Source organism: Mustela nigripes, chromosome 10 (assembly GCF_022355385.1).
Source record: "Mustela nigripes isolate SB6536 chromosome 10, MUSNIG.SB6536, whole genome shotgun sequence".
NCBI classification, from domain to species: domain Eukaryota; kingdom Metazoa; phylum Chordata; class Mammalia; order Carnivora; family Mustelidae; genus Mustela; species Mustela nigripes.
This window is the reverse complement of record NC_081566.1, coordinates 46,851,839-46,876,599: the sequence shown is the minus strand read 5'-3', so window position 1 is coordinate 46,876,599 and position 24,761 is coordinate 46,851,839. Positions and strand designations below refer to the sequence as shown.

Genomic DNA, 24,761 nt, shown 5'->3' with positions numbered 1-24,761 from the left:
ATATAAATTACAGAACTATTCCTTTTCTTTCTTTTTTTTTTTTTTAATTTTATTTATTTACTTGACAGACAGAGATCACAAGCAGGCAGAGAGGCAGGCGGTGGTGGGGGGGAAAGCAGGCTCCCTGCTGAGCAGAGAGCCCCATATGGGACTCCATCTCAGGACCCTGGGATCATGACCTGAGCCACAGGCAGAGGCTTTAACTCCCTGAGCCACCCAGGTGCCCCAGAACTATTTTCAGTAATAGGAGAGTGAAAATAGTTTTCTCTTACACACATAAATGACTATCCCCCCATATAATCTGCCCCCCTCATAAATGCATAAATAATTATGATAAAAATGTGCTTGAGGTCTTTGTTGGTACGCTTAAACTAAGTATGCTAACATTTGTGTTTGGTCTACAGTGAAAAACTGCTATTTTTATTTAGGCTATTATTATTATTATTTTTTAATGCTGTATTGATTTTTGGTGCTTACCTATAAAAAAGTAAGCAAGTCATCTTTTACCCTGCAATAGAAGTTTCTGTTTTGCTTTGTAATTTTAGGTTAAATTCATTGAACAATTATCAAGTCTGTAGGGAAAGCTAATTTCGAAAACCACTCTGTTTGTTATCTGAGCTGAATTCTTAGAAACTATTGTGAAATTGGTTTTAATGAGTGTAGAGAAATGTAAAGTTAGATATGAACAAAAGTAATTAATGTAAAGGAATTTGTATGGTTTAAGAGTGTTTTCATTATTGTCTTACATTTTCTAGTTTGTAATGATTTAAAAGGCTTAAATGTAATGATTAAAATCAAGGGTTGGCAGACATTTTCTGCAAAGGGCCAGATAGTATATATTTCAAACTTAAGGGTGATAAGCAAAATCAGAGATTATAGGTAGGTGCTTACATAACAGGAGATAAATACAATCTTCACAAATTTTCAGTGACAATATAATAATAATAAATGAGTAAAATTTTGTGTAATACTGATCTGATGAGAGGGATGGAATTTATTTTGGTGACAGGATGACTTTTTGTGGTTCAAAGTTGGTGTTCTGTATCACCAAAATTGATTGTAAATGTTCTGTAAATCTGTAAGCCTGGTCTAATGAAATTTTATGTATTTTGTTTCTGATATGTATTTTGTCTCTGAAAAACTGTGTTTTCATACAGATAGAGACTGGTAAGTGCTTATATCAGCACATGAGCATGTGATACTAACTGAGCATATCTGTCACTTGGAATGTGTTTCTGGAATTTTGTTAGATTATTTTCTTTATATTTGCTTTTTTATCATCTCATTTTGGATTTATTGTTATCAATTGAAGGGTAGGTGGAAGTTCCAAACTTGTAGTTAAAATTTTAATGTTGCTGTATGGACAAATATGGGACACAAACTTCTGTCTTTTGCATTCATGACATCAGTATTTACTGTGTGCCTGCCATATGCTGGGGAGTAGTATAGGTTATGGGGATGCAGTGCAGTGATAAATGGAGGAGGAACGAACAAATAAAAGAGCAGTGATACATGCTTTTTAGAAAATTAAAATAGGATGAAATGATAAAACTGCATTCTTGCTGTGTGCCACTCACCGGTGCTAAATTATGAGAGGTCTTCGTCTCAAGTATGTAACTGCAGTGGTGCGGAGGCAAAGTTACAGTATATGAGCGAATATGATTACATTCCAATAACTGTGAAACTTCCTTTATGGATACTGAAATTTGAATTTTGTGATTTTTATGTGTCGAGAAATAGTATTATTGGGGCGCCTGGGTGGCTTAGTGGGTTAATAAGCCTCTGCTTTCGGCTCAGGTCATGATCTCAGGGTGCTAGGATTGAGCCCTGCATAGAGTTCTCTGCTCAGCAGCGAGCCTGCTTCCCCCACCCTCTCTGCCTGCCTCGCTGCCTACTTGTGATCTCTGTCTGTCAAATAAATAAGCAAAATCTTAAAGAAAAAAATGTATATATTAATTTGATTTTTTTCCTCTCCATCTTAAAAAAATGTAAAAACCAGTTATGGCCCATGGGACATACAAAAATAAAGAAGGGTCTGGATTTGATCCACTAGGCTATAGATTGTTAACTTTAGGCTTAATTTTTTTTTCTTTTGCTTGTAATTTATTGTCCCAGTTCTGGAGGCCAGAAATCTGAAATCAAGGTGTCAGCAGGGCCATGCTCCCTCAGAACCCTTTAAGGGAATCCATCCTTGCCTTAAGTTAAATTTTCATGAACTGATGTAGAAGGTAGAAATGAATTTTATACTGAATCCAGCAGTCAATACTTGAGTTGAATTTTATGGGTTGAGGAATTGGTATTTAAATGAATTTTAGGAAGTATGCTATTTTAAACACACACATAACTAGTATAGTCATTAAGTAAGAACACTAACTTTTAATGTTAAATGTGTAAGAGAGGAGGCATTTGTTTTGCATACTGGCTATTGCTTGTGTAGTGTAGTTAAAACTATTATTTCTTTTTGTCTTAGGATATAAAAGAATATTAAATGAAAATTGTTGGGCTTGGGTTTTAGACTAAGAGCAATGAGAAAATTATAAATTTCCTACTAAAGAAATTAAAATTTTATCAGTCTTTAAGTCTTTAAGGAATTTTTTATTGCTTAAAGCCAAATAAAATGGATTTTTGGTTTGTTTGTTTGTTTGTTTTTTAAGAAAACTCATAATAAAAGAATGTATCGAATTTTGTTAACACATTCTCCTGGTGTGTGAGAATGTGATATTTGGGGAACAAAGATAATCTTTTTTGATCTGACAGCCAGACTGAGAAAACACTTCTGCAGAAACAGAAGAGCAGTTCATGAGTCTGTTGAGTGAGGAGAGCAGAACAGAGTAAATGGCATGGATAAGAAGAGAGGATTAGCAAGCTCACCTTCCTGCAGACTGCAGAGTGCTCTTAGTGTTCCTCCGTTAAATATGCTAAGCTCAAGAGCTGTGTATAGCCTATTCCAGTTACAAAAACGGAAAGGGTTCTTTTTCAATTAGTCATTATTTGGCATCCTGGGAACCATTTTGTATAGTCCAGGTGCCTAACTACAGCATTCCCCTACCCCGATCCAGATTTTTTGCTTTCTAGCAGTCATGAAGATTCCAGTGATCTGGCACTGCATTGGTAGTTAGTAAAGAAGCACAAATTACCTAGCTACCCTCATTTTTCTCCTACCCTGTTCTTTCAAATGTCAGGTTCTCCTGAGTGTGAAGCCTAAATGTCATTAGGACTTTTTAACTTAAGACTGTAACTTACTATTTTTTTTTTTTTAAACCAGCACTAATTCCAATGCTAAGATGTGCTAGTTTGATCGGAGACTAATTTTCTAGGACCAGGCAGCTGATAATAATGGCAAGTTTGTTTTTTTCTTTGAAATGAGCACTGTTAGACAAAGGAGTGCATACTCATAAGATACGAATGGTGCCAAAGCTGTTGTTAATAATGCTGCTGTCTTGCCTGAACATCGTGGGGGAAAATCCTAGTTAGCTCGCACCCTCAAGTCAGATGACCTAGGTAGTCTGGGATATTAGTCTGATAGACTGAAGAAAAGGGCATCTTTCTTTATTTATTCTTCAGATAACAGTGCTTCTTTGTAAATTTTTTTTTCACTCTGGGGACTTCTTTTTTGCAAAGCAATCAGTGAATCCCCCCGCCCAATTGTAAAAAATTATAAACATAAATATAATTAGAGAAAATAGAATATGTTTTTTTCTATCTGCCCATCACACAGATTTCTGTAATTATTTTTAAACCACTCTTCATATGTTCCACATCTCCTTTTTCCTGAAGTAGTATAAGGCAAAACCCAGACACTGTTCCTGCATACTTTGTACTTCTAAAAATATACTAAATTCAGTGGCCCTCTTAGCACAGTGGGCAGCGCGTCAATCTCATAAAAAAATACTAAATTCTTTTTACTTAGACACAGAGACATTATTGTACATTACCAAAGAAAAAAACTTATCCTCTTTCACCCATTTCATTTTCCATTTTCTTTGAAAAAAATTTTTTTGTAGATGATTCATTGGAAATAGGGCCCAAACAAGTACCAAAAGTTGCATTTGGTTGTAAGGAATAGTAGGTGTTTTTGTTTTCCTGTACATTAGAGGTAATAGTCTTTTTTTTGGTGCATGGACCCATTTGTTGGACTGGTAAATCCTGGGAGCCTATATAAGTCTTTTCTCTGGGTAACAGATATTTTTTAAGATTTTATTTATTTATTTGAGACATAGTGAAACACTAGTAGGGGGAGGAGCAGAGGGAGAGGGATAAGTAGACTTCACACTGAGCACGGGGCCCTATGTGGGGTTTGAGCTCACCACCTTGAAATCATGACCTGAGCTGAAATCACGAGTTGGAAGCTTAACCAACTGAGCCATTCAGGTGCCCCTGAATAATATTTTAATGCATAAAATAAAATACATAAAATAAAGATGTCCAATTGTATTGAAAGAAAATTGTCAAGAGACTTTAAAAATACAAATTTATGGCATAGTAATTTGGGCTTCTCTACTAATGCATTATATAAAAAGATCTAGTGACAAATCTAATAAATGCCAGAATTTTGAAGTATGAGGAGTGTACACAATATTTCAAGATGTCTGTAACAGTTGTAATGTGATATCAAATCACCTGATTTCTTTTGGTGACAGAGTCATGCCAGTGTTAATATGACTGAGGTTTAAGGGTATGTTAATTTCTGTTAGAGGTTGTTGAAAATAAAATTGTAATTTTATTTTTGCCCCTTCCAGATTAAGGACCCACAACCCCCTGCCCTACAGTAAAAATTTTAAGAAAGGTCCTGGCTGCAATTGTTTTATTGTTTATTTTCTGTTTTTCTGCAAAATTGTCAACTTTTTCAAAACTCCTGGCCTTTGTCTTTGCAGTTCTGTTTTTCTCAATCATTCTTCCTTTTCTCTTTATAAGGCTGGATCCTCATAATTCAGATCTTAGTGCAAAGGTCACTTTCTCAGGAAAACTTCCAGGTTTTTTCTGGTAATCCTGTTTTGTTTATCTCGACAATTTTCTTTGAATACGAGGATTTAAAGGTAGGAACCACATCTTTCTTGCTGTCTAGTGTAGTTCTGAGATCAGAGTATCTGGCAGAGTTGTTGCTTGAAAAGTATTTGTTAAACTAATGAATGTTTCCTAAGCTCATATTATACATTGTATTTTTAGTTAACTTTCCATTCTTTCATATGTGTACAGAGTAGTACTTAAAATTCATTATTGTCATTAATGATTTTGTAATATGTTGGCCCTCACTTCCACTTCACAGTCCTTTTATATATTTCTTGACGGCCCTTCACTGTGTCTTCCTTGGTCAGTCAGGATCTCATACAGTGTTTTTTTTCTCTCTGTAAACATGGCATCATTATCTCCTCTGTGCCAGGGTGAGAATTTTAGGCATCATCCTTGCCACCTGTCCCCCCCTCCCCCCAATATCTAGACATCGTGCAGGCCTGTTGACTTACTTCCTAACATCTCTGGAATTCTTTTTCTCCTTATCATTGCCGTGCTGTGCTCCAAATTATTTTTATATCTTCCTAGGATTGTGCAGTAGTCTCACAGTTGTTCTGCTGTACATATATGTCTCTTCAGTATTTTCTTCACATCGTAGCCAGAGTGCTTCAGAAACGGTTAAGATAGAGGCCATTAGGAGCACCCACTGGTGGCTCAGTGGGTTAAAGCCTCTGCCTTTGGCTCAGGTCATGATCTCAGGGTCCTGGGATTGAGACCTGCATCAGGCTCTCTGCTCAGCAGGGAGCCTGCTTCCTCCTCTCTCTCTCTCTCTCTCTCTCTCTGCGCCTGCCTCTCTACCTACTTGTGATCTCTGTCTGTCAAATTAAATAAATAAAATCTTAAAAAAAAAAAAGAGGCCATTAGACATGAAGTAGCCTCAGCTTTTTTTCTTTTTTCTAAATATTGCTGTATTTTCTATGGATTTTTTTTTTACTCTTAGGATGAAAAAACCGTAATTATTCTTTTTTTTCTTAATTGGCATATAATGTATTATTAGCCCCGGGGGTACAGGTCTGTGACTCGCCAGGTTTACACACTTCACAGCTCTCATCATAGCACATACCCTCCCCAATCTCCATAACCCCACCACCCTCTCTCAAACCCCCTTCCCTCAGCAACCCTCGGTTTGTTTTGTGAGATTAAGAGTCTCTTATGGTTTGTCTCCCTCCTGATCCCATCTTGTTAAAAACCTTACTTCTTAATATGTGCTGTGTCTTAATGTGGTTTTACCTGTTTCCTCCGCCCCCAACCCCTACTCCTCCTTTTTTAACCTTTCTAGCATCAGTTCTTAATCTTTCTCTTTATTTTTGTCTTTGTTTTTTCGGTCCTTAGGGCCATTGTTCCTGTTGTTCCTTCTGTGAATTGTTCCCTCTTTGCCTGATTAACATCTAATATTTCTTAGACATTAGCTTTAACATTTCCTCACAGAAGGCTCTCTGACCCTGCATAACACATAGTAAGTCAGATCCCCTGTTATATACTTGTGAAGCATTGTGCATTTTTCCTGAATGACAGGTACACAGTTGTCCTTCCTTTTTTTTTCTTTTAAGATTATATTTATTTATTTGAGAGAGAGAGAGTGAGAGAGAGCATGAGAGACGAGAAGGTCAGAGGGAGAAGCAGATTCCTCATGGAGCTTGGGAGCCCGATGCGGGACACAATCCTGGTACTCCGGGATCGTGACCTGAGGCCAAGGCAGTTGCTTAACCAACTGAGCCACTCGGGTGCCCTGTCCTTTCATTTTTATGAAGATTTGTTAAATGGATATTTTTCTGTCAAAGGAGTATTACCTCAACAACTTAATGATTATTTTTGTCCATTGTTGTATCTATAGCTTATGAGTCAATGCCTAGGCTATCAAATAAATTAAACAGACTTACAGATGTTTTTTCAACCCTAAAGAGGACTGGACTTGAGAATTTTATTAGCCTAATGTTGGAATTCTAGAATATAACATGGTTAGACTGGTCTGTTTGGGAAATAATGCCCAGCAGTTTCATTTGTTTTGAATTTATTATTGAGAAAAGTTAAACCTCGCTTTTGATCTTCTTAGGCATCATAATCCCTGGTTAGAAATGCAGTGATATGAAGTCCTTTAAAACATGTGGCTTTTGATAAGCTTGATCATCAGCACTTTCACCATGGCGTCTCTGTTTATGATTAAGTTTTGATAGGCAGTTTGTAAATCCATTCTGTATAATCTAAGATGATTGCGAGGGATTTAAAGTTTGTGTAACTGACCATAGTTGTTATTTCTAGGATACTCATACTTTCTTTTTGTATCAGTTTGTATTGAAATCAGTGAATGAATCTTACCACTATAGAGAAAAATTGATCTGATACCTTAAAAAGTTTTCCTTTCTAATAAAATAAAAATTCTATAAGCTGATAGGGTGGTTGGGTTATGGACATTGGGGAGGGTATGGGCTGTGGTAAGTGCGGTGAAATATGTAAGCCTGATGATTCACTTACATGTACCCCTGAGGCAAATAATATATGTAAATAAAAATAATTTTTAAAAATGCTATAAGCCAAAAAGGTGAGGTTGTTTCATTGAGTCACATTTCAGTTCAGTGTTTCTAGTCTAGAATTTGATGCTGTTGTTGTTTATTGCCTTAAAATTAATCTTGAGGAAGAAGGAGGTAATTTACAGAATAAAGTAGAATGCACAAATTGGACCAAACGATTGGTCATAGAGATTATTAGCAAGGAGGAGACCCATTTATGGATCTTGTGGCTGGCCAAGGATTTCAGGGATTTTGGTCTTTTTCCTAAGAACATTGGGAAGCCTTTGAAGCACTGGAATGATGTGAATAGCTTTTTGTTTTTAAAGTAATATTCTGGCTGTAGAATGGGAAATATTGCATGAATATGAGGAAACCCAATTGTGAAGGTATTGCAGGGTCAAGTGAGAGCTACTCATTTGAAGTACTAGAGGAGTAAGATGAAAAGGGGTGGGGTCCATTAGGAATCCAGGTTTTAGGGATAGATTTGTATGGTGATAACAAGAGAAGGCATTGGTGACTCTTGGTATTCTCATGTGGCCACTGATTGGGGAGGGCCACTAACCGGAACATGAAATGATGAAAAAGGCATTAAATTTAAAGATGAGAGAAGATAACTTCAATTTAAACATACTGTAAATTAACAGTAGGTGTACCTATAGACACTCAGACCATATAAATAGTTTAAATTTGGGGTTAATGCTTATGAAGTTTGATTTAAAGATTCATTTTATTTTTGTAAAAATTATCTTAATTTTTCTCAGCTATTAGTTTTCTCTCTTCAGAGTAGAGGAGTCATTTATTCTCTTCTCCTGAATAAACCTACCAGGAAGAAGGTTGTAACTGTTTTTAGTTTGTTTTTTGCTTTTGTTTGCTTTTTACCTTGTCAGGAGACAGATTTTTTTAAGAAATACAACTTTAAATAGCAAATGTGAAACGGTGTAGGCCTGTCCTCCCTATTCATTAGTTTCTAAGGTCAGACAACGTTTTACAGTTTATCAGGCTCAGGCATTCAGTTTTTGTGGTTACTTTCCAGAAGTGTTGGCTCTCTTTCATGGTGGTATGACTAGGAAACCAAGTACCAAACCCTGTTTCCCTGACCTCTCCTCAGTAATAAGGTATTTATAGCAATATAGTCTCAGTTGGATTTTTTAGAGAGGGGAGGATGGGCAGAGGTAGAGGTGTTGAGAATTCTCAAGCAGATTCACCACTGAGAGCAGAGCCCTATATGGGGCTCAGTCCCAGGACCCTGAGATCATGACCTGAGCTGAAACCAGGGGTCGGACACTTAACTGTTAACTGACCGAGCTCCCCACATGCTCCTCAGCTTGCTTTAACAGAGAAGTTGTTCTTGTACACCTTTGCATTCCTGATTTGTTCAGATGGCAGAATACATAGAGGGCATGGTCTTATGGAGCATTATGGAATCATCACAGGAGCTATTTTATTACTTCAAAATTTGCTGGTGGTAGCATTTCTCTCAGTTACAATTCTTTGGTTACAAGCAAAAGTGGAGTCTTAACTATAGCAAAGAAAAAAGTATTGGAAATTATGGGCAAGCTCATAAAATCAGAGAACCAGTTGGTAGAAGAAATAGGAACCATAGCAGCTTTAGGGATCTGGATAATAAGAATTAATGGAGAATTTCTTCACGGTACTGAAGTTTAAGTGAGTTAGCTACATTTTCTCTGTATGTGGGTGTATGTTATTTTCTCTCAGATTCAAATTACTAGAAGAGAGGGTCTTTGATATCTTAGCTTGACCAGTGCAAGGCAGGCTACCTTGACTGAAAGTCTTCTAGAACTTTCTAAATTGGGGGTGGAAGATTTCCACAGGAAGTCTTTCACTCCTGGGAATTTTCTGGAATTTTTAAAAAATCATGATTCTTTTTTAGGAGTATAGCATTTTCAATGGATGGAACTCTAGTTTTCTGTAGGAGTAGAGTTTAAGAATAACTATACACAGTAGTAACTCAAATCTGATACTCTCAGTTATAACCTTTTTCTTTTTAATGCTTAAAAAAGCAGCTCCTCTTCAGTCTATACTCTGTGCTTTTACATACATCTTAAACCAGAACTTTTGTGGGCGCCTGGGTGGCTCAGTGGGTTAAGCTGCTGCCTTCGGCTCAGGTCATGATCTCAGGGTCCTGGGATCGAGTCCCGCATCAGGCTCTCTGCTCAGCAGGGAGCCTGCTTCTCTCTCTCTCTCTGCCTGCCTCTCCATCTACTTGTGATTTCTCTCTGTCAAATAAATAAATAAAATCTTTAAAAAAAAAAAAAAACCAGAACTTTTGTAAATTTGGTACTTCTAATGATGGTTCTCTGTTTTCCCCTTCTTGAGGCTTAATGGCTATCCAGATCTGAGTCTGATGTTTTTTTCTTTTCTAATGCTCAGAGTTCCCCATGATTCTCTCACTCATGCTTTTTCCCTTTCTCTACCTACCAAATGTATGTTTGTGTGTGTGTGTCTGTGTGTAAATCCAACCTGTATTCATTATTTACTTTTATCCTTCTTATGGTGATATCCTTGAGAATAAATAACCTTTATTCTTTTTTAATAAACTTGCTTTTCCACACCTGTTCTAGTGGAGATGTGCATAAACATGGATATATCTGGATAATCAGTAGAAAGAAGAAATTTTCTTAAATAGTTCAGTTCATAGCATTTCCTAAACACTTTAGCATAGTTTGTTTGCTCTATCTGGTACTTCAGTAAAAATTTCAGAGTAACAATACTAATCTTACTGTTTACTATAAAGTATTTGGATGCAATTTTTTTTCCTTAATAGACTCTATTCCACTAGAGATACATAGTCCCAATATGTTGTAGTGTACCTTGGTTTATTTAACCAGGTCCATATGGATGGACATTTAGGTTGTTTTCTGTCCTCTGCTATTACAAATCATGCCTCAGTAATTAGTTTCATGCTTCCTTTATCTCATATTGTTATCACTGTGTTTTGGGAAGAAATTCCTAGATGTATAGAATCAGTAAGTAAGGGGTAAATGGTTCTGTACTTTTGCAGGATGTTAATCAAATTCTACTCTCAATCCCCCACCATTAGAAGTTGTACCATTTATGTTTCCACTGGTATGTATGAATGGGTCTATTGCCCTACAGGTCTATCAACAGAATATAATGTCAGGCTTAACTTGTTAATTTGATAAGTGAGTAATGATTTCTTAGCGGTTTTTGTGTGCATTCCTAGTAAGTGGTTTTTGTATGCATTCCCAATAATATGGTGACGATTAAGGGTGATTAAGGGGCATATCATTTCTTTCTCTGTTAACTAATATTTTCCCCCATTTTTCTATCAGAATGTTGGTCTTTTCCACCTTCTTTTCGATCTCTTTATCTTTTCAGTATATTGAGGATAATAAGTTTTTATAGGTTGCAACTATCTTTACTCAGCTTGTCAATTGTCTTCCCATTTTGCTGATGTTTTTATTGCCATGCAAGAGTTTCTTTCAGAATCTTTTGTAATCGTATTTATAAATCTCTTACTGCTTCTGGGTTTTGTCGTATTTAGGGAAGTTAAGTCTTCTCCCAAATTACAAAGGTATTCAGTTGCCCCCTATAGAACTGGTGTCTTTATTGATATTTAGATCTTTGATCCGGTTGGAAATTGTTCTAATATATGATTGAAGAACAGATGTGATTCTTTTTTATTATAACTGGTTAAGTAACCAAACATCATTTATTAAATTTAGACCATATCCTACAGGTTATTGTCATAGTGTCTCAGATTGTAAACTCAAAAAATGTTTGAATAATTGAAAAAAGTATCTCAGAGATCTTCTAGTCTGGTCATTTTATTAAAATTTTGATTGTCATCTCTACTTCTAAAAAGTTCTTTAAAAATGTTTAAAATTTATTAGAGTTAACTTCAGTGAAAATGTGCTAATAATGCAAGATAAAGTACAAACTTTGATACTATGCTCATTAGCTTCTTAATGACTTTTTCATTCATTTTAAACCTGGAAAGATTAAAAAATACAGAAATATAGAAGAAGAAAATACCCATTTTTCCATTTTCCAGAAATGACATTTATTTTTTAACATTTTCTGGGGTTTTCTTTTGGCTGGGGGAAAATGTGTATTGTTGTGGAATATGAACCATATATATTGTTCTGTTTTGTTTTTGCTTCATAAAGCATGTGATTGTTTTTCTGTTATTAGTCTCTGAATTCAGGTTTTGAATGACTATAATATTCCATTATATAACTAGCACAGTTCGTTTAACATCTATTTTGAAAATTTAAAGTTTTTTTCCATGATCAGTTTAGCCTTATAATAGATTTGGACTAATGGCTCAAAAGGTCTGAGTTTTGTTTGTTTGTTTTGGGGGGGTTAAAAAATTTTTTTTTATGATTTTATTTAGTTATTTGATAGAGAGCATGGATGGGGGTAGGAGCAGTGGGAGAAGCCGACTCCCTGTTGAGCATGAACCCCCACCCCCCACTCCCACCCTGATGTAGGGGCTCGATCCCAGGACGCTGGGATTATGACCTGAGCCAAAAGCAGACACTTAACCTGCTGATCCACCCAGGCACCCCTGGTTAAAAATTTTTAAGTTGCTTTTCAGAAAGTCTATACTAATTTATACTGCCTCGGTGGGGCACTTTCTCATTTTCACTACCTGCATAAACTATTATTTTAAAAAATATCTTCCAGCTTAATAAAGATGGGACCTAGTTTCTAAGTGTGTTTATATGACTACTGATGAGTCCGAATGTGTTTTACTTAATGGATGATTTGTTTGTTGTTTGTTGTTTGTGATTTATTTATGGTTTATGGTCTGAAATATTTTGGAATATTGATATTTTCTTACTTGTAAGAGTTCTTTGTATATCAAAACTATTTTCTTACTTGTAAGAGTTCTTTTTATATTAGGACACATGTCCTACCATCAGTTATTGTAAATATTTCCTCAATTTACAGATTGCCTTTGTCTTTTAATTTTGTTTATGGCAAAAGCTAATTTTATGTAGAGGTTAGTATTATTTATCATTTTCTGCCTTGATTTCTTTCTCTGTGTTTGATTTCTTTTTTAGTCTTTGATCAATAAAATTGTCCCCATAATCCCTCATTAAAATGCTTAACAATATCTGGCATGTGGTAAGTTTGATAAGTATTAGTAGAGTATATATAGTACTTTGCTGCACCTGAAATTTGTTTTTGTAATAGTATAGGACTTGACCTGAATCTTAAGCATTAAGTCTTGACATCAACCAGTTTCTATTTAACAGTAGGGGAATAATAAATTCTAACATGCTCATCATGTCAGGTTACTAAATGTTAGAATCTCTTTCAGGTCTCATTATTTTTTTCTTTTCTTCCTTTTTTTAAAAAAAAGATTTTATTTATTTACTTGACAGAGAGATCATAAGTAGACAGAGAGGCAGGAAGAGGGAGAGGGGGAAGCGGGCTCCCCGCCAAGCAGAGAACCACATTTGGGGCTCAATCCCAAATCCCTGAGATCATGACCTGAGCCGAAGGCAGAGGCTTAACCCACTGAGCAACCCAGGCGCCCCTCATTATTTTTTCTTATTTAACTACCTAATTATTATGTTAGTATAAACCAAAATCATTATTGCTTTATAGTAAATTCTTTATGATTATTTTGAATATTTTCTTAGCTACTGATACCTTTTTTCCATATTAACTTTATGTTCATATCATGATTTCCATCCACACACTAAAAACTTCAAAAAATATTCATTAAGATTTGATTGGGCTTATACTGACCCTTTATATTACAACAGTTTTTCTCCTAGAATATTTAGAAAATGTAGGTGAAGAAAACTGTTAATTGGGGAAGAATAGCCATTTTTATTAAAAGTAAAAAGAAAATGGTCTGTTCTTAAATTGTCAGAATTTTTATACCTCTCGGTAAAAGTCTGATATTTTTCATAAAATTCATTACTTGTGATCATTCTTTATTTTTTAATTGTTGCCTTTGTGAGTTAATTTTTTACCATTTGTATTGTATTATGTATATATTATATATGTATTATCTGTAAAACTCTCAGATTACTGTTTTAATCTTGCTTTTGACTGATTATCTACATTCCTTTTATTCTTTGAGTTGATCTATTGAGCAGATATATGTATTTTTCTATTTTCTGTAGTTATAGTTCAGTTTAAGAATCACTGAGGTGAATTCTCAATGAAAACAACAAAAACATTGGCCCTCTTTTTAGATGAACTTTGTCTTGGAATCTTTTCATATAAAACATGAAAGTGCAGTTTATTAAAGTGAGGCAAGACTCTAGAACACTGTTTTCCTGGTTTTACTAATTATTACTGAGACACCTGAGGACTATTATTGAACCATAAAACAATGTCTAGTCATGGATTCATTGAACATTTTTATTTCTGTTCTTAATTTTGCCTGAAAATAAGTAGATTTTGGCTATGGCTTACAGTAATTTCTTCTAGTTTTAATTTTCTTGGTAGTATTTATTTTTTAACTCATAAGTGGAAACAGTTTTATTAAATTCCTTTAAATAAACTACTATGTTTATAGTGTGTTTTCATTAACTTGTTTTAAACCTTGAGTATGTTAGAAAACACACACTGTCTTGATTCATCAGAATCTCATGTTAATTCTGTTATCTACATTCTAATATGTTTTTAGTAGCATTTTAGTTATGACAGATACTTTAATTAGTTTTATTCTTTTGTATAAATTCATATTTTTTAAAAAAACTCAAAAGCATGAATTCAAGATTTTGCATATAACATTAGTTTTCTGTTGTTTAGTATTTTTTTATAATGCTCTTAACCTGTTTTTTCAGGATGAAAGTGAGATATTCACATTTAGACCTTAGAATTCAGCTGGAATTTGAAATAATTACATTAATAAACAGACTGAGGCAATTGCTTTAGCTCCAGTTGTTCTTTAGCTCAGACATTTGCTCTGGTAAAGTGAGAGAAAACAATTCCTATAGGTACAGAACTGTTTTGTTTTTGTATTTGTTTTTTTTTTCCTTCTTCTGATATATTGTATCTTGAAAGTAGGAAGATTTATAGTCATGTCATGCTTAGAGGAGGGTGTTTTTTTGTGTATTGATGAATTGCAGGACAGGTTTCTTCCTAAAACTCAAAATGTCACTTTGCTTTAGTATTTGTGTGCATTACCTATCTTCTGAGAATAATGTTTAAGTGATAAATTGATCTTTTTGAGGTATATTAAAAATGTATGCTAAGTAGCAATATTCTTTTTATCTTTTTAAACATATGCTAATTTAATAGTTAAATTTTGTAGTTGAGCAGTAGAAAATGGAAAGACAAACAAACCCAAAACTTAAAATCAGCTAGGTAAAAGGTTTTTACCACCTCATCCCAAAACAGTGGGGAACTAACCAGTAGAGTGAGTAAATACAGTGTCACTTTCGTTTGTTAGAAGTGATCCAGTTGTGCTGCAGATAGCCATCTTTTTATAATTTCTAACTGCAACATTGCCTGTTGTTTACAGATGTGAATACAATGATCTCAGTGTCCGAAGAAGCAAGAGATAAACTGTAATGCTTAGAGTTTTCTAAGGTTTTGCCCAACAGATACAAATAATTGAAATGGAAAAGAAAATAACAAAGGGAACAGATTTCCTCTCTTTACCCTTCACTTTATTTGCACCTAACATCAGGTGCTCCTCCAGTGTAAGAAAGTGATTAATCAGAGAATAGTAGAATAGAGGACAGGCTGTTTTTGCTTAGCTCTTTAGACTTTATAACAGGTGTCATATGTGCAATATACAGCAGAATAACATAGTGGTTGAGAACATGGTCTTAAAGGTGGAACTCTGCTCCTTTTTACTAGCTGTGTGATCTTAGCTATTTAACTTCTTGAATGAGTCTTCCTTTCCCATCTCTTAGTGTTATTTGTAAGGATTCTATAAGATCACGTATGTAAAGTGGTTTAACACAGAACCAGGCATAAAATTTATCAGTAAATAGTTTCCTGCTGCCATTGTTGTTATTATTTTTATAGGGGTTTTTGGTTAATAGATGTCAGTAAGATTCCAGTTGAGATTATATGATTCTGCTGCATACTAAGAGGTGAGAAATTTAAATTATTTGCTTAAATTAGAATTTCATCACCTATAATCTTGATCAAAACAAACTAGTATAACTATTGAAAGTTTTGGTATTTTTATCACTTTGTTTATAAAGATTACATAGTTGTTCCTGAGTTTTTTCTTTGACCAAATGCAATGCAAATATAATTTTAAATTATAATTTCATGGATAATAAAAAAATCATATAGTACTGGGCATGAATAACACACAGTTAATACTTCGTGAGATGTTGATATTATAATGTAAAAATTCATATTTTCTGAAGAATTAATCTTGCATATTGAGAGTGGAGGGACAAAAATAAATTATAGAATATTTATTTTAAAATAAAGATTTTCAGCAGTATCAGGAAACTATATTTTTTGATCCAGTGTTCTTTGAGAACAGAGTGTTACTAGCTTACTGTCAGTTCTTAAGATCGTATTCTCGGGGATATTAAAATGATTTGAAACTGATGTCTGAGTTGGGAGAAATTTAGTTATTTGTTAAGAATTCTGTTTTTCATAAGTCATCTTTTTAAACTTGAATTTTTCCAGAAGGAATATGTTATCTTTTAAAGATCCTAGTCTGTAATCATAATTTAGGCAAGAAGTGCTTGGGTTCTGTTTCTGGGTGCGTACGCATGTACGCATACATGCATACACATATACTTCCCCCCCTTGCGTACGCATGTACGCATACATGCATACACATATACTTCCCCCCCTTTTTCTAACTTCTGAAATAGAAATGAATTACTCTACATTGAAGGAAGAGTTATTTTTGTCTCTCATCAGATTTACTTATTTGATTTGGAACTACCCTCTTAAGTGTGACTTTTATTTAGTAACTTCGGCATTTAGTAATTTTAGTCTTTTTATAATCTTATAGATTCACTTATAAATTAAGTGAAAAATGAACTTAAACAAGAGCTGGGGGTATTATATAGCTTAGCTTTCAAAATTATTCTATGCAGAATAGAATACTTAGATTACTAAATTGAAAATGGGAGATAAATTCAGTATGAATAGAATTCAACAATATTAAATGGTAAGTACTTAAATAGTTTATGTGGGTCCGAACTTTAACAATTATAAAAATTCTGTTTAGGTACAATATCGCTTTAAAATAGAATCAAGGATAAAAATGGTTGTCTTTGGAATTAGGATGAGTAATATCTTCATTAGATTAAGATTAAGTTTTATGTACTTTTATGAAATAAAAACACTTTTAAACTTAGTAGGTTACTATTTCTTCGTTTTAAAATTTGTAATGGAGCCAAACAAAATTATTTGTACTGTAACACTCAGTAAAGATTTCTTCGTTTACCTTTTTTTTTTTTTTTATTAAAAACTTGGGAAAAGTGCATCGTATACATTGTCATCCTAGCATCAAGTGTTCATTAAACATTTGTAGTTTTTCCCCATCCCTCCAAAAAAAGGTTTGAAATTGGTGACGCAGAATCATTGTCATCTACCAAATTAAAAACTGCAGGTTTGTAAACTTCGCACTCTGAGAAAGAAGTAGGTGCCATAAAATGATTAAGTATTGGCATGTGTACACCTGCTGTCAGGAAATAAACTTCCCATATGTTGCAGTTTGGCAGACATGCATCTTAAAAATGTATCGAATGAAACTGCTGCTGCACTCTACCTGTATCTTTTTTCAACAATACATTCTCTTTTTGCCTGTAATTACTTTTGCTTCCGTTAGAGGAACATGATATATTTTTACAGATATCCTTGAAGTGGTAGTACTCCTTAAGAGTGCAGTAACTGATCTAATACAACAACTCATTGAAGTGCTAGCTTGGCCCTTAACACCAACCAGGAAACAAACTATTTTGAAACATTTACCTTTTTTTTTTTTTCTTATAAAAACTTGAGCCTGAGACACATTGATTTTTCACATTTTATCACATCATGTCAAAATAATTTCCCCCGATATATGTACTAATAAAAGAAAATGAATGTGTCAGTTGTTTTAAAAAGGTAAATACTTAGATGAGAATTGCATTGACGAAACATCTGAATTTCATAAATGTGTTTTATGGACTAATGCAACTAAATCTTATTGCGTAGAATATAGTTTTAGAACCCTCGAATAGGTCAGAAAATTTGTCCTTTGCACAATTACGAAGTTTCCTTAAGATTGACAGTAATGTTTTATTTACATTTAAATATATGTTAAAATGAAAAACTAATTCTAAAATGAAGGGTCTTTTGACTATCTCCATTTCTTAAATTAAAATTTGTGTGAAAAATATATGCAAATACATCTTACTGGCCCTTAACATAAGCCTCGAACCATTGATGTATGCATGCTTGTTATTGCATGTTAATACACAGAATCCTTTTATACAGTTTTTTTTAATAGATTCTTTTGGGATACCTTTCTGTTATATAATGTTGTATTTTTAAGAATTACCTTCAGAAATTAAAAAAATAATTTTTGAATTCCTTTATGTGATGAGTTTTAACTAAAACTTGTCCTATGGATGTAATCAGTTTTAACTATACATGCTTTTAGCAATATTTTACAGATTGCACATTTGAAAAAAAAAAAATTGTCTTCTCTAGTGTAATTTACGGTGGCGATACCTGCCTGCCTTTTCTTTTGCTGCGTTGGCACAAGCGTTGTGCTTATTTTGTTGTAAGTGGTTCCAGTATTTTATCAGTTCACTAGGCTGGAACTGATGAGAGGTAATTAGGTGGCTGTATTTACAGCTTGAATAAGAAACTCGCCAGTGATTGAACACAAACTCATTGGGAGGGGGCACAGGATCAATTCTCAACTTGGCAAGACAGATCCCTACATAAACATCTTCTAAGTGCAAACGACGGATACTTAAAGAAACTTTAAATATCTTCTCTGCCAGATCTCCAGAAAAAACATAACCAGTCCCAGAACAAAAGACAGGGTAGCGTTCACTTGGGTAGAGGTCTGGTGGCATGTACCACTTGCTATCTTTGTTCCGATTGGGTGCATATCCTCTCATTAGGTAACCAGTAAAATAGTTATGTCTGGGAGGCAGGTCTGGCTTCAATAACTTATGTATTAAATATTCAGTGTTGACAAACATGTCACTGTCAGTTTTCATAACGTATGGAATATGTGGACAGTAGGTTGCAACCCAATTCATGCCCATAAGTGTTTTAATTGTCAAATTGTAGTATGTATCTAAATATTCCTGTTGAATTATATCATGATATTGTCTGCTTTCTTCCAGTAGTGCACGTTGAAGGTAGCCATTTAACTTAATACTTACGCCCAACAAAAAAATTCGTGTGATTTGGATACCTGGTGCTAGACTTTCATTGCCCCACGTTTGCCGAATAGCTCTTCTAGCTTCTATTTGTCCAGGTTCTGCAGCTATTAGCAGTATTAAAAAAGGGCTTTTCTCCTGGCATTTTTCAGGTTCATTGATAATATATTTGAAATGGTAAGAATTTGGATGTCCAATACCTTTTTCATTGTAAATACTTCCATTGGCACTAAGTGTATTCTCCAGCCCTGTAACTCCTTGTGGTGACAGGTCTGTGTTATTGGAGTTAGTTGCTGTTTGAGGCCTCAGAGTGTGAGGAACTGTTTCTTTCCAAATGTTCCGGAGAGAGCTGTGGTTTGTCTCACTTTTTGTAGAACGAAATCCTCGGAAAGTATATGTCACAGGGTTTTCTTTAAATCCAGCTCTGCCTGGCAGCCAGTCATGATGATTGAAAAATAAAAACACAGCGAAAAGGAACACTAGAGAAAGTACACCAATAAGATGGGTACGGAACAGAGACCTCTTGGCATTCCAGCTCATCTTTGCAAAGCAGCAGTGTCTTCTCCTCCACTGAAGCATGTTGCAAATATCCAGTAATGGGATATGAGATACTACTGGTGGCAGAAAATGTTTCCTTCTCCTGAATCAGTACTATTCTTTGGTAATCATTTTTAAATTCAGCCACGTTGTCTCCCATGTAGTCATTCTGTAAAGATGAAACATAAAAATTTACAAAATGCTAAATATTTACAGAACTGCCTGAAAAGAGATTTCAGATGTTAATAGTATTAGGGCAAATAGGAATTTTGTAAGTTGTGAAAATACGATAACCCAGGAATGAAGTGTATAATTTGCTTACCCTTGGTAACATCACTGAGGACAGTATAAGCACTTCAAAGAGAGAAGTGATGGATTAATTTTCTTCAGTTATTTCATTGTCTGAGTAACTCTGTCATACCTGAGTTAAAGATTTAAAAGTTGTATGTCGGAAAAAAAAAATAAAGTTGTATGCCAGTAGAAGAGAAGGATGTTACTAGATTCCTGAGAGAGGCCATGTAAGAAGGCCTGAGAGCAGATGGAAAATTTATTGGCATTAATTAAAATTGATTTGACATACCATTGGTGGTATGGTGCACAGTCAGTGGCCTTTTTTTGTAAAATGGTCATGTATCAGTTGTGGGACAGACGGTGCAAGGTTGATTATGGCAGAGTTCCGTTAGTCACAGTACACTGCTTGGCATGTTTCCACTGGCCCCTACTGTGTTGAGAAAGTCAATGAGAAGATGCACCTGTCAAAATTAATTTTCAGGGTCCAGTAACTTCAGTAGAGGATTTTAAGACAGTAATAAATGATGAACATTTTCAAATACTCTTTCTGATTTTAACCTTCCACTTCAAAGATGAGGTATTCAGATCATTGTCCTTTCTTAGACTTAAGATTAATTTTTAAAATATAGAAATTATCCTTTAATTATCTTTGGCCTTGGCAGAACACTACCACATATCTCAGTTGAGTCTTCATGTTAGAATTAAACAAAGAACTACTTTGAACAGTCCTTTCAGATTTCTTACAAAATATAGGCACTAGGTACTATCATAGCCAGCAGTTTAAAATCTGAAATTTTACAAAGTGCATTTTAAAAGATTCTTGAATTTTGCTGTGTTCTACATTTGTGAGCAGAGAATTTGTACATTTTTAGGACTTCTGGTAGCATGATACTAAAAAACCCTAGATTTTAAAAAAGATTCTGAGATGTCAGTATAGGAGGTTCATGGTGCTACCTATTAAAAACTGGTGGTGTTATCTTTGAACAAGATTTTTCAGTACATAGCACAAATTTGTTCATGTTTTTTGGCTTTTAGTTTTTCTGGATCAAGATACGAGGGTAGAGGTGGGTAAAAGGAGCTGTAGCTTGATTTCTGTTTAAAGAGGAAAAAAACTTGTTGAGAAGGGGGCTGATAACTAATTTTAATTTTTTCAATTTTTTTGATGAAAATTATTTCTTACACAAAAGAAAACTAGTCAGTTAAATTTAATGTAGTAACGTTTATTTAAAATTCTGTGCCTGTATATTTGTTTGTGTGGCCTATGGTTATTAAGAGATTCAAGCTTAATGCCAAATTTGCTTAACCTTGACATGAAGCTTAATTATCTTGGGGAAATGGCATTTACATGGAAGTCCTCATATAACTGAGTAATTACAGGAAAATTCACGTGTATAGTATGAAGTATTTGGAAAATACTGATTGAAAGGGTTAGACATGTATGAATGAAAGTACTATTCTAGCAGCAGCCACTAGGAGGAGCAAGTAGGTGGGAATTGGAGCAAATTTCCAAAGTATAATAGTAAAGGGCGCCAGCTTTTGATAATTTCTAGTATCTGAAATTATGTAGTACTTTTAGAAGTTATGGTTCTCAAATGGAAAATATTGTTCAGTCATTGTCTATGATACAAACTCTTTTTTTTTAAAGTTTGGTGTTTTAAAAACATAGAACCTAGTTGGCTATTTATTAGAGTTAATTTACATGAATTTTAATTTCACATTACTATAATAAAGACCAAGGATCTTTACTGTACCAGCCAAACATAGTTCTGCTGTGAACTAACCTGAAAATAAGTGAGTGTTCTGATTTAGACATTCAGTTTTTTTTTTCCTTCCAGTACTTGCAAATAGTTGGCCATTCTATTTAGTGCAGAAAACTCTTTCTAAGCTTTTATTTTCACATGAAATATTTGATAAGTAGTAATGATTCTTCTTCTACTCCATAAAGAAGCCACTAGATATAAGGGTTATGTATATAAATTTAAAGGAAAAGTTTTAAAAAATTTATTTGGTAATCTATTTCAAATATTCCCAAACTAAGTTAATGTGTCACCTTTTTTGTTGCTATATGCTTGGTATCTGGTTGAAGTCCCATCATTTATGTCTTTTAAAAGTGTAAATTCGATGGTTTAAGAAGCAGTAAATATAAGGTCAGACTTCTGAATAAATGACTGAAGAAATGAATGAAGGCAAATATCATAATAATAAATTCTAATATTTTTTGAAAGAAGTATACCTGAAATGATATCTCTAGTATTTCTATGTTATAGAAAACAGTATATTATTATATATTGTGATCTAGCATAAATATATAGTTTATGGTCCTATATGATTTTGTAGCAATAGGTGATGGAGATGCATCTTAATTTAAATTCATTATATTTGTATGTTTGTAAATATTAAGCTCACCAGGCTTTAAATTCATATTTACTCAGTTGGTAATCTCCCATTGATAAATGAAGTACATGTGTCTAGCTTTAAACATTTCTTTATTAAAAGTTTCTCAGGTATTCACAATTTTTCTGTTAAAAAGAAAGTAAAATTAAAGTAACTGTTCTTCCTCTTATTAAGAGTTAAAATTATTATCCAGTTACTGCCTGTTGTGTTTTAATTCTTAAAAAGTGGGAACATGAAAGAAAAGTTAAAATATTGTAGGAGTCTAAATAATTTGCACTTCTGCATTTTCAGCATAGAATTATGTTTGATTTAGCTTAGGGTTTTTTTGATGATTTTTTTCAAGTTATTAATGTGTATTTACATCTTATGAATTGAAGTTCGTGGAGAGATTGTTAACTGAAATGTTCAGTTACTTCTCACATACTCATTTTCTCTCTGTCTCTCTGTTTCTCTCTCTCTCACACACACACACAGTTTTTTATCATTTGGCTTTTAAAAGTGTTGTTATTTTGTGTTGGCACAGTCCTAGATTTTATTCGTGCTTGAATAAAAAAAAATTCTGTGCTTTTGAGATATCTAGCTTATAAAAATGTTTAATTGGTGCTGTTAACATTGAGAGAAAAGGCTCTAAAAGAGACTTGAGATTTTTCAGAACTAAATTTTTTTTACTTAATACCATCTGATTTCATTCTATAGTGGAATAAAAATTCATGGTATGGCAGTGAGATGTGATAGTAATAGGGCCTGATAAACTTGTATAATTTTAATTTTAGAATGTAATGCTTATATGTCTTTTACAATGTTTGCCTTTTGTGATTATTATTTAATAGCTTATTGAGTTGTGTTCTGAGGTTGAACAACATCAGGATCTGTGATAGAGCTGTACAAAATTTTTGAATTTGAGTTCCTGAGCCATGAGTTGCTATTCTGTGATTGTTGTTTAGTTTATTAAATTTATTTCTGCCCAGCACACACATACCATTGATGGTAGTTCGTTAGTACATGTTAATATAGCCTTGAAGCACAGTAGGTACGTTTAGATTTAATTTTTGTCCTTTTATTGCTGTTCATGAATATTTTTATATCATTATTTTCATATTCTCTTTTGAATTTCACTTTAAAAATTATCAAGAATAATCTTACATTTGATTATTTAGAATCTGTCAGTTGCTTAAAATGAAAGGTCATTTTTCAAGTGGAATTTTTACCAACTATTGATATTTCTTTGTTTAAAGTTGCATTCATGGACACTGTAATAACATGCAAATCTACTGTGGTGGTGTGCTCTGCATAAAACTCACACTGCCTTATGTGATCCTATGCAAATGCTTTCCTTTTAGTATTCTTATAGCTCTATAATAGTATTTGTTGATACTCTCTTAGATTGTTTGTTATCTTTATTTGGGGAGATGAATCTCGGAGGGAAGATACTTGTTAGTAAAAGCTGTTATATATTAATAACGTGTTTTTAAAAGGACTTTGAAAAAAGCTCTTAATATTAAGACCATCTTTGATACTCTTTAATATAATTTCACTGCACTGTCTCTTTTGATAGCTGCTTTTAAGAGATCACTTTAATTTACTAGATAAGAATTCATTTTGACCTAATTTGATAGAGGCTTGCTGTGTTTTCTTTAGAGGGCTACAGTTTTTTTTCTTTTTAAGTTTAATTTCTCCGAGAATCCTTTAACGTCTTGTTACTACTATTTGCCTTTTCTCTCTTTTATACATTCTTATCCTTTTCTCTCTTTTGTACATTCGTAATCCAAAATTATTTCAAACTACATATTTACTTGAGTAAAGCAATGACAGCTTTCACAATGACAGATTTTAAAATCATATATCTAGAAACCCTTTCATAGTTTCAAGGACGGTGAACTGGAGGAACTTGTTTATCAGATATTAGTGCCTCCCCAGCTATGAAAAGGTAACATACATTTAAATGAATATTACACACAAGATATCGACATACCTTCCTTGGTCAGGCCATTTATGTGGAGAGGATTATGCCCACTGAAAATACTTTTGGCACGCCATCACTTCAGCAAAAAAGATGCTATCGAACATGCGCACATCCCCCAATAGTCTGCCTCCTGCGATTGCTTTTCACAGTATCCAAAGTGTCCATCTGTCTGCTTGTCTTCGAGTTACCCTCCTTGTTCATATGGGTCCTAATTATCTGAGATTTTTCCTTTCTTTCATTTTCTTTCTCGTTCTTTAAACAAAAGAGCTCTAGTTGTCCGCTGTATTCGGAGCACTGTTGACTCTTGCCGACAGTTGATGCATTGAAGCTTTTTACATCTGCTGTTTTCCTGGCCGGACAATGCAGTGCTGTATTCTCTTCTCAGTATCCATATTTCTAGTAATAACACTGAGCTGCAATGTAAAGCAGCCAGAGCTAGAATGTAGTGCTTCGATTGTATTGGAATAGAATAGGATTTAACTCTCTTTCGCTGTTGCCTGGCAGCTGCAGGAAGGATTTTGAGCAGTTCTGAGGTTTTAGTCTGTAATATGAAATCCACGGTTCCTCAGCTGCTGCACAGGCAGGCAGCAGTTTAAATGTGGGCTTGACAGATGCTCTCTCTGACAGAGCAGAATTTAACGTCACTGCTTGGCTGAATCCCACGTGATTGTTTGCATTCATTTTGACTAAAAACCTAAGGTAGGGAGAAGCTTAGAGATTTTGCTTCTGTCTGATAAA

The 24,761-nt window shown here is 34.1% G+C and overlaps 2 protein-coding genes across 3 annotated transcripts in view; one reads left to right on the top strand and one right to left on the bottom strand.

The window, feature by feature from the left end:
- CDC73 (cell division cycle 73) overlaps window positions 1-24,761 on the top strand; it is a 114,476-nt gene that overhangs the window by 41,533 nt on the left and 48,182 nt on the right. The window lies entirely within an intron of this gene.
- On the bottom strand, window positions 17,471-24,615 carry B3GALT2 (beta-1,3-galactosyltransferase 2). The gene is made up of 2 exons (XM_059413308.1): window positions 24,033-24,615; window positions 17,471-19,544 (listed from the first exon to the last, which is right to left on the bottom strand). The coding sequence occupies exon 2, from the start codon at window positions 19,415-19,417 to the stop codon at window positions 18,149-18,151; it is 1,269 nt and encodes a 422-aa protein (XP_059269291.1). The 5' UTR covers window positions 19,418-19,544; window positions 24,033-24,615; the 3' UTR covers window positions 17,471-18,148.

Bases quoted from the DNA above. Each gene is read 5' to 3' on its own strand.
- B3GALT2 (XM_059413308.1), bottom strand. From the start codon at position 19,417: ATGCTTCAGTGGAGGAGAAGACACTGCTGCTTTGCAAAGATGAGCTGG.